A 13,935-nucleotide genomic window follows, 5' to 3' on the forward strand; every position below is an offset into this window, starting at 1 on the left:
ACATACTCATTGTTGATGGCATCATATGAAAAGAAATGAGTGATACCATTCTGGTCCATCCTCTGGGGACCATGAATATCTCTACCACATTTTTCTGCAATCCATATTATCCACACACTTATCAACAGATTTCATACTGGACCAAAGTGTTGGACTGACTCATCAGCTGACAGAGGGACAGCGACTGCTCTGGGGCAGTGTTGGGCAAGTGTGGCGAAAAAGACTCTTGGCAGGTATGGATTGCACTAATTTGCACCGAAATTGTCACATTTTTCTACATAGAAAAAACATCCACCAAGTGCATCATTGGAAGGATTATATCATTGAATAAAATCCTACACATGGGGGCTTTAACCGTTTGCTTCTCAAAGATACAGAGAATGCATGTGGATTTCATTCAGATTGCTGCTTCCATTTAACTGGACCTGTGTTCTCAGAATATGGGAAGAGACAATGACAGACATGGACAATGAGGACAGGACAACCAACAAGTGCTGCGCATGCTCGTGCGTAAACACATCACAGAGCAGAGGCTCCTCTCAGATCATGTGATTGACCCTGAATGAGAGAGGGACGCAGAGAGGAGAGGAAGAGGTAGAATGGGCTGCAGCAGGGGTCAGAGGGATGGTGGCCAGATAAAAGCAGGCTGCAGAGATAATCAGAACAAGGCTGATTATTTTCACCCTTTGAACACTGTGCTTTTTACATTGATTTCTTTCAAAAACATGGGAAGAAGGCAATTAGCAATGAAGAAATCACCCCAAATTAACGAGAAATTAGAACAAAAAGGACATGACCTGAAAAGTGCTTAGAAATTAGAAAGAAATTGAAGAAAGAAAATGAAATTCCTGAAAGAAAATGATTTAAAAAGTTGAAAAAAAAAAAAAAAAAAAAAAAAAGGAAAAAAACAACCACCACCAACAAAAAACCCCAAAACAAAACAAAAAAGTCACAGGAATTACATGGAAAGGTGCTTATAATAATATAATGGATAATTATTTAGGAAGTTTTTCCCCTAGCTTTAAAAGAACTATCTCTAAATCAACTAATTTCTTGTAATTTGCAGAACATTTCATACCAAGTAGCCCGTAGCCTTTTTTCCCGATGTTTTTGAAAGAAATTACACCAGAGTTCAAAGGTTTAAATACGCGAAGAAAGCTGTCTGAAAGCAGCATAAGAAAAAGTGATGTCGATCAAGGTTTCAAAGGGTTAATACACATGCCAATATATTGATCATCAGCTTTGACAATGAAAGAGTGCAGCCTCTCCTTTCTCTCTCTTTGACTTTGTTTTTTGCATGTGGCTTGTGTCTGCTGTATCTGCAGACTGAGAGCATTCCCAGCATGTGAAACAAGTTTGACAAAAATAGAAGAGACCAGCATAGAAGAGGCCTTCTATATATAAGATTTGACTAGGCATGTCAGTAGACTTAAAAAATAGAGATATACAATATCATGCTGCAAAATTTCCAGACACCATCGTGGTATATATAAGTTCCCATTACAAACACTTAATATCATTTCGTTATGAACAGGCACAGTAGTGTTACCCTGGATAGGAATGCTAGAAACCATATAAAAGACAAATGATAACAGAGCTCTCTGAGGCGCCGCCGCCGCCATGGAGTGGCACAGGCGCCGCATAGGAAAAGAAAAATCACTTTGCTGCGAGGATCAAAAGCTGTGAACTGAAATCAAACATTTCCTTAGTTTTTAAAATCGACTATTTGTGCACCATAAAAAATACGAAAACAAGCATCCCCTGCTTTATACAAAGTCAGTAGTACTGAGAGCGGACCTGGTCCCCGAGGGGCCTGAGGAACGCTGGAGTGACAGGGAGCGAGCGGGAGCGGCAGAGGTGGAAGTCCAGCGCAGTAGTTTGAAGTAAGGCCTCAGTTGTTGCTTTTTTGTATTGGCAAAATAAAATATAAAGAAAAGAATAAAAGAGAAACATATACATCTGTAACTTAATTACATCTAGCTTGAACATTTTTTTTATATGTGCAAAATGTAAATCTTACAAATACGGGGAGAGTTTCTTTTCGTGGATCGCTGAAAAAGGATTGTGCTCGAGGTGGTTGGTGTGATTCCCCACCGGCTCTCCATCCGCTCAGCCATCAGCCCGTCACCACCCGTCTGCTCTCTGATTGGTCCACAAGCCGGCAGCTGGCCTTGAGGCTTGCTGTTGATTCAAACGTGGGCTTCACGTTGAGTGGACGACCCGCTTCAGTTTCTCTATCTCCATCTGCCAGGACAGAGAAACACAACACACACTCAGTACGGAGACTTCTGCATGTTTACATGATGTTACAAAAAGTCCAATTACTGTGTCAGTGCGACTGCAACTGGACTTTTATCCCTAAGGGACTGTTTGACGCATTTATGAGCTTTTCATTCTTCTTTTTTTTATATATTTTTGGCTGTGCTCATGCATATGGCATACATTTTGGCAAGGTTGTGTGTTTTTGTTTAAACTGAGAATTTCCAGTTCAGCTCCTACAATAAGTCTAAAATACATTGTGAAAACTAAATTGTTAAATTCAGACTGTTAAGGTCAAAAATGCTCCTCTGAAACCCATTCAAACTGACATTTTTGATCCCACAGCCATCAAAGCATAAAAACATGCATTGCATTATTTCTGGCTGACATTATGGGCTGTTGACTTGGATTTCACTATTTTCCACCTGTCTTTTTTTTTTTTAACCATATTTGACATTTGGAGAAAATACATGCTTTTTCCACAAGATGCACTGTCAAAATCAGCATCAAGCAAATCACTGGCTGTGATCATCATCATAAAAAACAACAACATAAAACTTTGCATGAGATATATTAAAAAAAAAGAATTCATTTTTGATGTTTTTCTCTCATGCAAAAGCATAGTGGCATCATGACAAAAACCTGGCATTTAAAGGGTTAACATTCTGTAAATTAATGAATATTTGATATGATTAGGAAGGATGTTGGTTTAAAAAAATAACTCAATGAAAGCTGAAAATTATATTAATGTATATCATTTTTTAAAGCCATTTTGAAAAGCACCTTTTGTGGTATTTTGTGTGGTATTTGAGTATTTGAAACACTGCACAAAAAATAATAATGTTTAAAAATCAATGTTGCTGTTAATCATTGACATATCCCAGACTGTAATAATAAAAAAATATCTATTTATCTGGTAGTATATTAAAAATAATTAATTTTTCGTGTTATTTTAATCTAAAAACAAGTTGGATTCATTACAAAAATCTGGCATTTAAAGCGTTAAAAGTCTGAAAATATAGTATTTGATATTTATGATAGGACTGATGTTGGTTCAAGAATAATACAATGACAGTAGAAAATCATATTAATGATTTTTAATATTAAATATTCTTAAAGCTTAATTTTTGAAAGCACAGCTCGCAGAGCGAGTGTGTGTAATATTCAAGCGGGCCCTGAGGGTCAGAATACATATAAACATGTTCGTCAGACTAAATTTGTAATAACTTAAATTTTTCGAAGTTGGACTATCACACCTAAGCAATTCGGTTGGGGGTTAATTTCGTCTTTGATGTATACGCCTCAACCTGAACAGGTCAAGGAGTTCTGAGCATGCATGATAGTCAGCATGCCAAAAAGCTGTGGAAAAACAAAAGAAGACTGTATTACAATAATTCCCAGTATGAATCACTTTATTTTTATTGTTACTACGAGCACCGAGCCGCATCTACAATTAATTCAGGTTCCAGCTTTCAGATTATGTACATCACATTTGTGTAGCATATACTGTTGACCTGCTATTTCTCCCTAAAGATGCCATGTCCCCTCCAAAAAGACAAAAATAGGTCTACGTGGGTCTCAGAGGGTTAACTTAACCCTTGGATGGAGAGCACATGGAACAGAGGCTACGCTGCCTGTATTTTCCTATTTAAATACATCACAAGACACAGCCAGAGTTGATGCCCTGAAGCTGTGAACAGAAAAGCTGTACCTATTTACAAGCAGTTCCTCTCTGCGGACCACTTGGTCTGATCCCTCTGTTTTTCACCATGCAGGTGTCAGAGCACAGTATCCGTGTCTTCAGCCACCTGTCCATCATCCTCATCACTGAGCTGCCTGTAGCTCCCATGGCTACAGGCTGCAGGTCAGCAGGTCAGCAAAACCTGTGTATGTCCCTGTCTGTTATGCCGTGTGTTAACTGTGTACATGCCTGTCAGTGTGCTCGTTCTGTTATCGATTAGTATTTGGCTAAACTAATGAGAGTAATGAATGTAGACAGCCCAGCATGTGTTGCTGTGGAGATCGATGTTACCTGCAGAGCCACACGCTTTAGCCTTTCCTCATCCAGCTCTCCTCGGAGCTCCGCTATCTCTTTCCTGAAGAGAAACACACAAACACACACTCATTAACAAGAGTATACTCCAAACTCTTGATTTAACAACTGTCCCTTCTTTGGAGATTAATAAACATTTAAAGTCCGAACTTCTCAGAATGGCGCTGTTGATGTCACTACTGCTCCTTTAGCAAGGCTCCTGTCAAACCAAAGGCCTCTTTTACACTGCGTGTTCAGGACAGGAATTTTGTGCCGTTACATTATGTGTAATTATGTGTGCAATGTATTATGTGTGAGACGTGTTATGCATTCGATGAGTTAAACTGTGACGTATTAGATGTGCAACCTGTTTTGCGTGCTGTACCTGAAATGCATAATTTCAGGTCCACTTTTCAAAAAAATTGTCAGCATATTGCGTTATTTTTAGGCATTTTCTTTTTTTTTTAACATAATAACATTTTTTTAAAGGGTTTGTCAAATTTAAAAATTAGTACAGATAATAGACGCTGGGTGGTGTTAGCTGTGTGATGCTGCCAGTTATCACTGTCACTGTGTGTGTCACTGTCCCAGGCACAGCAGTCTTATGGTAACCAGAGAGAGAGAGACAGAGGGACTGAGCGGATCAATACACTGATCGCAGCTCTACAATAACATGAGATATTACTGGTTTCAAATACTCAAATTTGCTGTAAAGGTGCTATGATTGGACAAAATGCCAAGGTCACGTAAACATAACAAGGATTGGCTTAATTTACATTTACTGTTGCGATCACAACACTGCTAAATCCTGGTGGGTCTGCCTAACAAAACCAAAAGTCAGTGCAATTCTAAGTATTATCATGAAACACTACATCTTAAATAACTGAGCTAAATCCATGGTTAACAATCACTGTGCCACATTAAATGTTTGTTTCGAATGAGATCTTCATATTTGTTCCAACCAGACGAAATAAATGTTAAGGAACAGTCAGACCTACATACAACATAATATGATACACGGTGATAAAGGAGAGCATTATGTCACCAATTTCACACAATTAGATATGTGGGAAATATGGAAAATAGCTGCCAGCAATGTAAATGCCTGACAGGATGTAAAACTGTTAGCAATTCAGAGGGACTGGAGTATTAACACAACACAAATTATCATAATGTAATCTTTTAAAGATACATTATGAAAGCATACTGGCACATTTTTACTGTTTTCCTTTTCTGCTGTTCCTTCTATCATACTGACACTCTGTTCTCAAGATGTTCTCATGTTATTACATTTGCTGGGCCTTGAGCAGCTCCACAGACAGCAGCAGCTCCTTCATCTGGCTCCTGAGCTCCTCTAGTTGTGAGCTGGGCTCCTCAGGCTCCAGCTGGGCCCTGCTGCCCTGTGACATGCTGTCTGAACTCGGGGCTGCTGCAGGGCTCGGCTTGGCCTCGGTGCTGGCTGCGGCGGGCCTGTTGAGTGACAGTGACTGGGATAAGGTGTTTGTGGAAGGCTGTGAAGATAAAAAGAGGGAGAAAAACAGAAGATGGAGTAAGACAGACAGGTTCTGCAAATAGAATTACAGAGATAAAATTCACAAGACTAAAATAATTATTTTTTATAAAATTCTAAAATAAAAAATAAATAAGCCACAAGAAAAATCAAACATGGACGTTTTGTTAAAAAAATGGATGCTTCACACACATCTTCCCCCAACAGCACAAAAGATCTCTACAATCAACACAGTGTCAAGATCAGTGTCACCTATTCAGTATGCGACCCCTTCTGTTCCAGAGATATGAGTAGATGAGACATGAGTCATGGCCAGATAGGAGTTTTTACAGAACATCATGATCAATGATATTTGACCTTTTAGATAAAAAATGCCAACCCGTCATCATTATATCCTAATAAACATTTGTGTAAAATCTTGCCATAATAAACATATGAATTCATGAGTTCTAACCAAAACCATGTTTTGTCACATCACAGTGACCTTGACCTCTGACCACCAATTTTAATCAGTTCATTCTTGAGTCGAAATGGACATTAGTACCAAAGTTGAGGGAAATCCCTGAAAGCCACCAAATTCTTATCAATTAATTGTGAGCGCAGTGGCCGTTTGTGCCAAATTTGAAGAAATTCCCTCAGGTTGTTCTTGAGATATCATGTCCACAAGAATGAGACAATGGAGGTTATGGTGTATTTGACTTTTGACTGCCAACATTTCATCAGTTATGTGAAGAAATTCCCTTGGGCTGTTTTTGAGACAGTGTTCACAAGAATGAGACACACAAGGTCACAGTGATCATGACCTTTGCACTGTGACTACCAAAATCTGATCAGTTCGTTGGGGAGTGCAAGTGGACATTTGTGCTAAATTTGAAGAATTCTGCTCAAGGCATTCTTGAGATGCTGCCTTCACAGGAACAGGATAGACGAGGTACGTGTGGACTTAAAGACAACTGGATGGACGACCTGAAAACCTAACGCCTCCTGCCTAACAATCACTGGCGGAGAGCCAGAAAAGACCAAAGTTTTTCTTCTGAATCAGGCTGCAAGTCTTTGTGGGAGCATCTGCATTTGTAATGTTTCTTCACACACATATTTCGGGTTTTCCATTAATTTGCCAGCTGTCTGAAACTATAGTATTTCATTGTAGCTGTCTTTGTTATTATCTTAACACCTACTGCAAGTCAAGCTGTCCTGATAGAAGACCGCAGTAAGTAAGGAAAAGGATACTCTGTGTCCATGTCAATTTACTTCAATAATATAGACAAAATAGACAACATATTGTCTCTGTGCTGTTTTTAATTGAATATGGGTCAAAAAGAATTCGTAAAATCATGGCAGTCTGTTCTTTTTTTACACAGCTTCCAAACTTCTTGGGAATTGAGGTTCTACTTGATCCGAGGTATTTTCTTTGACAATTCCACGGTGATAACATACTCATATTCAACAATAAGGCTTTCAATCAATGATTTCAAAATTTGATCAAACTGAATTCTGAGGTGACTGAGCACCATATGACAAATTCAGAACCTGTAAGTAATCTAACATTGTAAACTTTTAGTGTTGAGTCTGTTGAGTCACTTTCCGCCTCTACTGTTGATTATGTAACAGGATGAAGGATACATTTTAAATTAGGTTTATATAATGACTGATAAATCTACCTTGTACCTTGTAGCTTATCTACTACATTTTCTTAAAATCTAGCTCCTGTCATCCTCTTTTCTCAGGGTTAGAATAAACGGACATAGTCCAGGCTGATTGAGTGCTCCAAGCTAGGCTTTATTCTGACTGCACTGTGTGTGTGTGTGTGTGTGTCTCTCTTTAGAACAATAGGGTGGTCTTATGCAGTGTACCCCCCGCTGATCAGCCCTGTCTAATTAGACTTGGTTGACCGTGACCAATCCAGACTAGACAGCATCTAAAGCAATTAATGAAACACTGAACAGGAAGTCTGAACAGCGGGTTGTAGTCTTCTGTCTTTGTCTCTCTCCCTCCCTCCATGATTACTTAACCTCACAAACATACACACGCTGCGGAGAACTGTTTGACTGTGTGGAAGGTGCCAATTAACCAGCTCGTGTTTGTCAAGACAACTTTGTGAGGTTATTTGTAGATAAGAGCCCTGAGATGGATAGCTTGAAGGTAAGCTTGTATGAGGCACTTATCCATAGTTTGTTACTTACAGTAACCAAAAATGTAAATGTAAATTTTCATGGATGAAATTTTAAACTTTTACATGACTTTTGAAGGACCCCTAAAACTTTTTTTTCTTGCCCCACTTGGCCGCTGTTATTCAGACATATCAGATTGGAATTTCATTCAAATATAATTCTAGTTTATGGGCAAATATGAGGAGAAAGACGGAAATCAGGGAGAAAATGACGAAAAATATGTGATGTAAACAAAAAGTCACATCGATGCAAACGACCTTAAGTTGACTGCTTTAGAAATTAAATCTGCCTTTATGCTACATTTTGTAGGTTATAAACAGAGACTATAGTCTCTAAAATAAATAGCAATTTTTTATTTTTTCTTCTATTTTTACAGGCCTGGACTACATAATTGTGAAATTCCATTACAGATTTTTCATGATCCTGGGGATTCCTGAAAGTAGCAAGTGTGCAGGAAGGTTTCTGTTGCTTAGCAACAGTCCAGTCACAGTCTAGTTTAGGAACACTTTGTGTTGGTGGGATCAAACAAATGACTAAATAAAAAACAGATCATAACATCTTGTAGCTTTTTAACGGAAGAGAATAAATAAACTCCCAAACCACTTTTTTCAGTCAAAAAGCAAAGCATACATCTAAGTATTACATTCTACATATTTTTATGAGTAAAGGTTGAAACCTGTTACTGCAACTGAATTTTGCTATTGGCTAGTCCTAGTAGCAGGAGTCTGAGCCCCCTGTCCCCGCCCCGTCACCAACCTCCCACCGCAGGGGGGAAGAACAGTGTTGTGGATCATGAGGCAGCATGGCTGAGTGACTGGGTGTGTCTTAGCCCCCTCCCAGTCCCGCCCATTTTTGAGAGGAGGAGGCACTCAAGCCAAAAGTGCGGGATTTACTTCCTCTTTAACTGATAAATTCTTCTTGTAGAACTGATGTAAAAAAAGCAGTATCACACTTGAGTCTTGCTGTTGTACTGAGAATCAGCCCGACTGTCATGGGCCTGAGGCCGGGCGCCTTAAACTGCATCACAGCCATGCTGAAATTCCCTACAACAGCACTCCCCCTGGTGTGATGCTGCTTAACCATGCCGTTTGCAGTGTTTGCATTCTGCATGTATCATGTATTGGTGAATATTGATGGTGGAAGTTACCTTTCTGGTTTCTGTTAGCTTTGGTTTGGCAGCATCCTCTTCATCAGTCTTGAAGGCTTTCTCCACACTCACTTCCTTGTTGGGCTGTGAGAGAAGAGATTTATAAATTGATTGATTTACAATATTTCTTGTGTTAAGTTTAAAGCCTCCTGTATGCTGACTAATGAAGGGAACCCCAACATGATAATATTCCAAAAACATGTAGAGAAGTCCATATCTCTAATGTCTGACTGTTAGTGTCACACAATCATCTGGTGGAGTGCAGCTCACTGTTGCCTTGACATCAGGGAGCGCTCTGTGAAGGTGAAGGCTGGTGCTGGGACCTGTGTGAGGAGGGCAGCTCGTGTGTGTGTGTGTGTGTGTGTGTGTGTGTGTGTGTGTGTGTAAATTACAGCGAGCGTGACAGAGGGAGAATGAGTGAGACGAGGTGACAGCTTTCAGAAAGCTGAAGAATATCATTTCAGGTAAGAGTGAGAAAAGAAATAAGGGCTGAGAGGCTGGAAAGTTTTTGATGACAGCCTAATATACAGCCTATAACTTCAATCTGAAAATAAATTCAGCAGCATAAATTATGACAAAGATGTAGACTCCTTACAGCTGGCTTTTAACCCATTAATGTCCTTATACTACATTCAGTATGTTAGGTAAAAGCCCAATAGATATTTTTCTGTTAGAGATAGGAACTTGAACTTTTCTGTGTTAAGTGTCAAGACATGTGGCTACACATGTCAAAATCAAAATTTTCAACATCTGGAATTTATCAGGCCTTGATTGATAGACAAAAAAAAATCACAAAAATAACTTAAGCACTAATTTTCTATGCTTATTATACATACACTGAAACAAATTATTGAAATTTAAGTCGTTCTGAGTCCAGTGGTACCAAAAATGTGATATAGGTCCTTAGAGTTTTTAAGATACAGCCATTTCTGTAACATGCTATTTAGTTACATAGGGTTAGTCATTTTATCACTTTTCCTATAAACCCTGGTGGAAATAAAGGTTCACATGATATCATGTTCAAAAAAATTTGAAAACACATCCAAAACAATAAGTTATCAGATCTTAATCATTTTTCATACACTCACATTGTCCAGATTATTATAATACAGATTTAAAAAGAAAAATGATAATTCATTGATGAGAATTGTGTACAGTATAGAGTGAATTTATATTGTATTTGTACAGGGTTTTAAATGGGAATTAAATATCTGTTTCGACTCAAGTCTTCCACCCCTACTTAATATCACTCACTCACTCACGCACGCACGCACGCACGCACGCACGCACGCACGCGCGCGCATGCGTGTGTGTGTGTGTGTGTGTGTGTGTGTATAACAGAGAGAGAGAGTGAGTGAGTGGTATTAAGTAGGGGTGGAAGACTACGGCCCAAACAGATACTTTATTCCCATTTAAAACCCCATAGAAATGCATTATAAAATACCTCTATACTGTGTAAAATGACAAATTGGAGCATGAAAAATCAATGAATTATCATTTATTTTGCGGGAAGAGTTGCCAATTCAGACTAAAATGACTGAAAAGTACCTAAGTGATGGATATTCTGCTTGCATTTATATGATTGTGGCATTTTCCAGACTTATTTATTCATGTATTTGTTAGACTAAAAGAACTAAGAGGACTTGTAGAACACAGCAGCTCACAAATCAACTCGCAGCTCACACACAGGCGGTGAACAGGAATGATGCTAATATACGTATAATGTAATGCTACGACCTTGAAGGTAAGTAAGTGTAACTGAAGCTTCGGCTCCTTCAGCAGACGCGGCCCCAGCATCTCAGAGCAGAGAGCACTGCTCAGTTTTCGTAACTGCTGAAACCTAACTTTACATACTTTTAATCAGCCCAATTTGGCTGAGTGGTTAATGGCACATTTTTTGTGATGTAACAGACTTATTACACATATCTTTAATTTACCAGACTTTAAGTTCCAACTACACTATCATCTGTGTGTGAGTATGCTGAGTGTGTGTGCACGCTCACCGAATGTCCTCCACTAAACTGGGCGGGCAGCCTCCTGCCAGGCATCTTTGGTCTGTTAGCAGTGGGGTGAGAGAGCTTCTCCGAGGTAGACGACAGCTCATCAAAACTCATCAGGTCTGCTAAAGAGACGAGGGAGGCAGAGGGAGAGAAAATATAAGGAGGGAAAAGAAGAGAGGAAAAGATTTTTAAGAGCAACATTGAGCCATGACTAATTAAACACCCACAGGTGAACTGACAAAAAATAATTTCATTCACTGGGCACAGGTTCAATTCCTGTCAGCTGATGATATCAACAGACAGAGCAGCAGAAAGTTAACTCTTTAAAACAGGGATAGTCAACTTGCTTTGCTTGGGGGGCAACTTTTTCAAAATGACTTGCACTTCTAGCACTTTAGGACATTTCTCTGATTTGAAGGAGATTTCCAGGATTTCAGGATATTTTTTAGAATGTAATAATGTTTCTAGGGTTTCAGGACATTTCTAGCACTTTAGGACAATTCCAGGACCTGACATCATTTCTGGCATTTTGGGATTTTTGCAATATCTAGGATTTAGGCCATTTTTAGCATTTCCGAACAATTCTAGGACTTTAGGACATTTCTACAATTTTAGGAGATATGTAGGATTTTAGGACATTTCTAGGATTTTAGTATAATACTCAGACTCAAGGACATTTCCAGGATTTTAGAACATTTCTAGAATTTAACAATATTTCTAGAGTTTTAGGACATTTCTAGCATTTAAAAAAAAAAAAAGGTTTTTCCACTCATAGAGAGGAGGTCTTGCTGGCTAATGTAAGGGTTACACGAGGCAGAGATGTCTCCTCATTTGCACATCAGTGTGCTGCACACATGACATTCCTCTGTGTTCCTGTGTTCTGCTGTGCTGTAGCGCATGATCATTATCAGTGTTCAAAGCACTTTAACTATCTTGCTTGGCTTCAAAAGCTATGAAATCTGCACACATGCAGTGTGGATGTTCCTTCACTAATGATCAAGTGGGTTATCTTCAAGCACAGGAAATGTCAAGGTTTTTGGTTGTTTTATGGTTCATCATAACCTAAAACTTGTGGATGAACAATGTTGCTTTAAGATCAAGCATTAGGGCTGGGAAAAAAAATATTCATCAATGCATTGCAATATGTTTTTTGTAAATTCAATATCGACTCATAAAACCCTGACATCGATTATTTCTGTTGTAATGACGCCTTACTGCTTGATGTTGTTCAGAGGGCCCGCTTGACCCCCAAAAAATGTCTGTTGTTTATTCATTAAAATGGCCATAGTGGTGCAAGGTAGCAATGTGTTAAAATCAGCGCCGAAACATTAAAAGCCGACGTTTGGATCCATGAAGTCGATAGTGGTTACGTCACGTGTGAGCCTCATGAGTCAGTGTTAAAACACTGCAACAATACGACAAACCTACGTAACCATTTGAGCCGACACTGCACAGATGTTTTGCAACCTGTTGCTAACGTTAAAGCTGTGGATCACACACAAATGCAAGTTGACAAGTCCTGCATAAATGTTTATTACGTTTGTTAAGCTTGGCTCAGGCAAAAATGTGCACTTTTCTGTACTTTAAATTAATTTTAGTTTTAATTTTTATCTAATAAAGAATAATATAATGGTAAAAGAAGTTTTGGTGTCAGTTTGTTCTAAATCAATACAGATAATGCACGCTTTATTTAACAATTATCAGAAGGTATTCTGATGAATTATCCGGGTATTTCTGACATCAACACACATAACTCAATCAATATCGAAGCAGCTGGATCAATATCTAATGGAATCGAAATCAAAAATCACATCGTGACCTAAAGAATCGAAACTGAACTGAATTGTGAGGTTCTTGACAATACCCAGCCCTATCAAGCATTATTAAAGCTGATTAGTATCTGAGGAAGTACTTTGTGAACAGACTGCATTATATTGCACTTATTCTCAGACCACATCCACACTGTTACGATTTCTAACCATCCCTGTACACACAAGAGTCTTTGCCTCATTTCAGAATTCATCTCATCCATACTAACAAAACGAGAAAGTCAAGGTGATGTGACCTCTGACCACCCAAACCTAATCAGTTCACCACTGGATCCAAGTGGATGTTTGTGCCAAATTTAATGAAATTCCTTCAAGGTGTTTCTCAGATATTGCGATCAAGTAAATGTGAGTGATGCAAGTTCAACTTGACCATGACCTATGGCCACCAAAATCTATTCAGTTCATCACTTTGTCTTAGTGAACATTTGTGCCATATTTTAAGAAAATCGCCTGAGGTGTTCTTGAGATATCCCATTCACAAAACTGACACAGACAAGGTGACAAGTGATTGGAATGAGTGAATGAATGTAAACAGAATTTCAGTTAGCAAGAGAAGCTCAGCAAAACAAGGTTGGAGAAAGTGCTGAGTTTGCATCAACAGAGTAGAAATGTGAGCAGATCAGTAAACAGGTGTTCTGTCAGAAATTGATCTGATTTACTTATTTCAACATTTAGGAATGAGTGGATGGAGAGAACAAGAGAATGTATGACATAAAGTTTGTTTACGACTGTGTGCATTTGAGCACAACAAAGTTAAACAGGACAGAATGAGTCATTCCCACATTTATTACACAAAAGTGAAAACTGTTAGCACCTCTTGTGTAACAGCACTTCGCAGCTCCACAGTGGTAAACTGCTGCAGTTAGAGAGCACTGCCTGTGATTGAACTTTCATGTTCCACAGCCATGTGTGTCAGACTGTCTTCTAAAGCGCAGTATGGAGTTTTAGCAGCTCTTTATCACCTTTGAACGCAATCTGTCACACACA

At 38.8% G+C, this 13,935-nt stretch overlaps 1 protein-coding gene across 2 annotated transcripts in view; it reads right to left on the minus strand.

Annotated features, from left to right (window-relative positions):
* Window positions 1-914: 914 nt before the first annotated feature.
* LOC121955544 (CD2-associated protein) overlaps window positions 915-13,935 on the minus strand; it is a 72,925-nt gene continuing 59,904 nt past the window's right edge. Inside the window, exons 15-19 of one of the 2 annotated variants that reach the window (XM_042503550.1) lie at window positions 11,123-11,238; window positions 9,120-9,203; window positions 5,582-5,802; window positions 4,292-4,355; window positions 915-2,244 (exon numbers count right to left, since the gene is read on the minus strand). In XM_042503550.1, coding sequence (XP_042359484.1) covers window positions 2,203-2,244; window positions 4,292-4,355; window positions 5,582-5,802; window positions 9,120-9,203; window positions 11,123-11,238 — 527 coding nt within the window. In that variant the 3' untranslated portion in view covers window positions 915-2,202. Of the gene's footprint in view, window positions 2,245-4,291; window positions 4,356-5,581; window positions 5,803-9,119; window positions 9,204-11,122; window positions 11,242-13,935 lie in introns of both variants that reach the window. The other variant, XM_042503549.1, reaches the window with a different exon arrangement.

The sequence above is a fragment of the Plectropomus leopardus genome, chromosome 16 (assembly GCF_008729295.1).
Source record: "Plectropomus leopardus isolate mb chromosome 16, YSFRI_Pleo_2.0, whole genome shotgun sequence".
NCBI lineage: Eukaryota > Metazoa > Chordata > Actinopteri > Perciformes > Serranidae > Plectropomus > Plectropomus leopardus.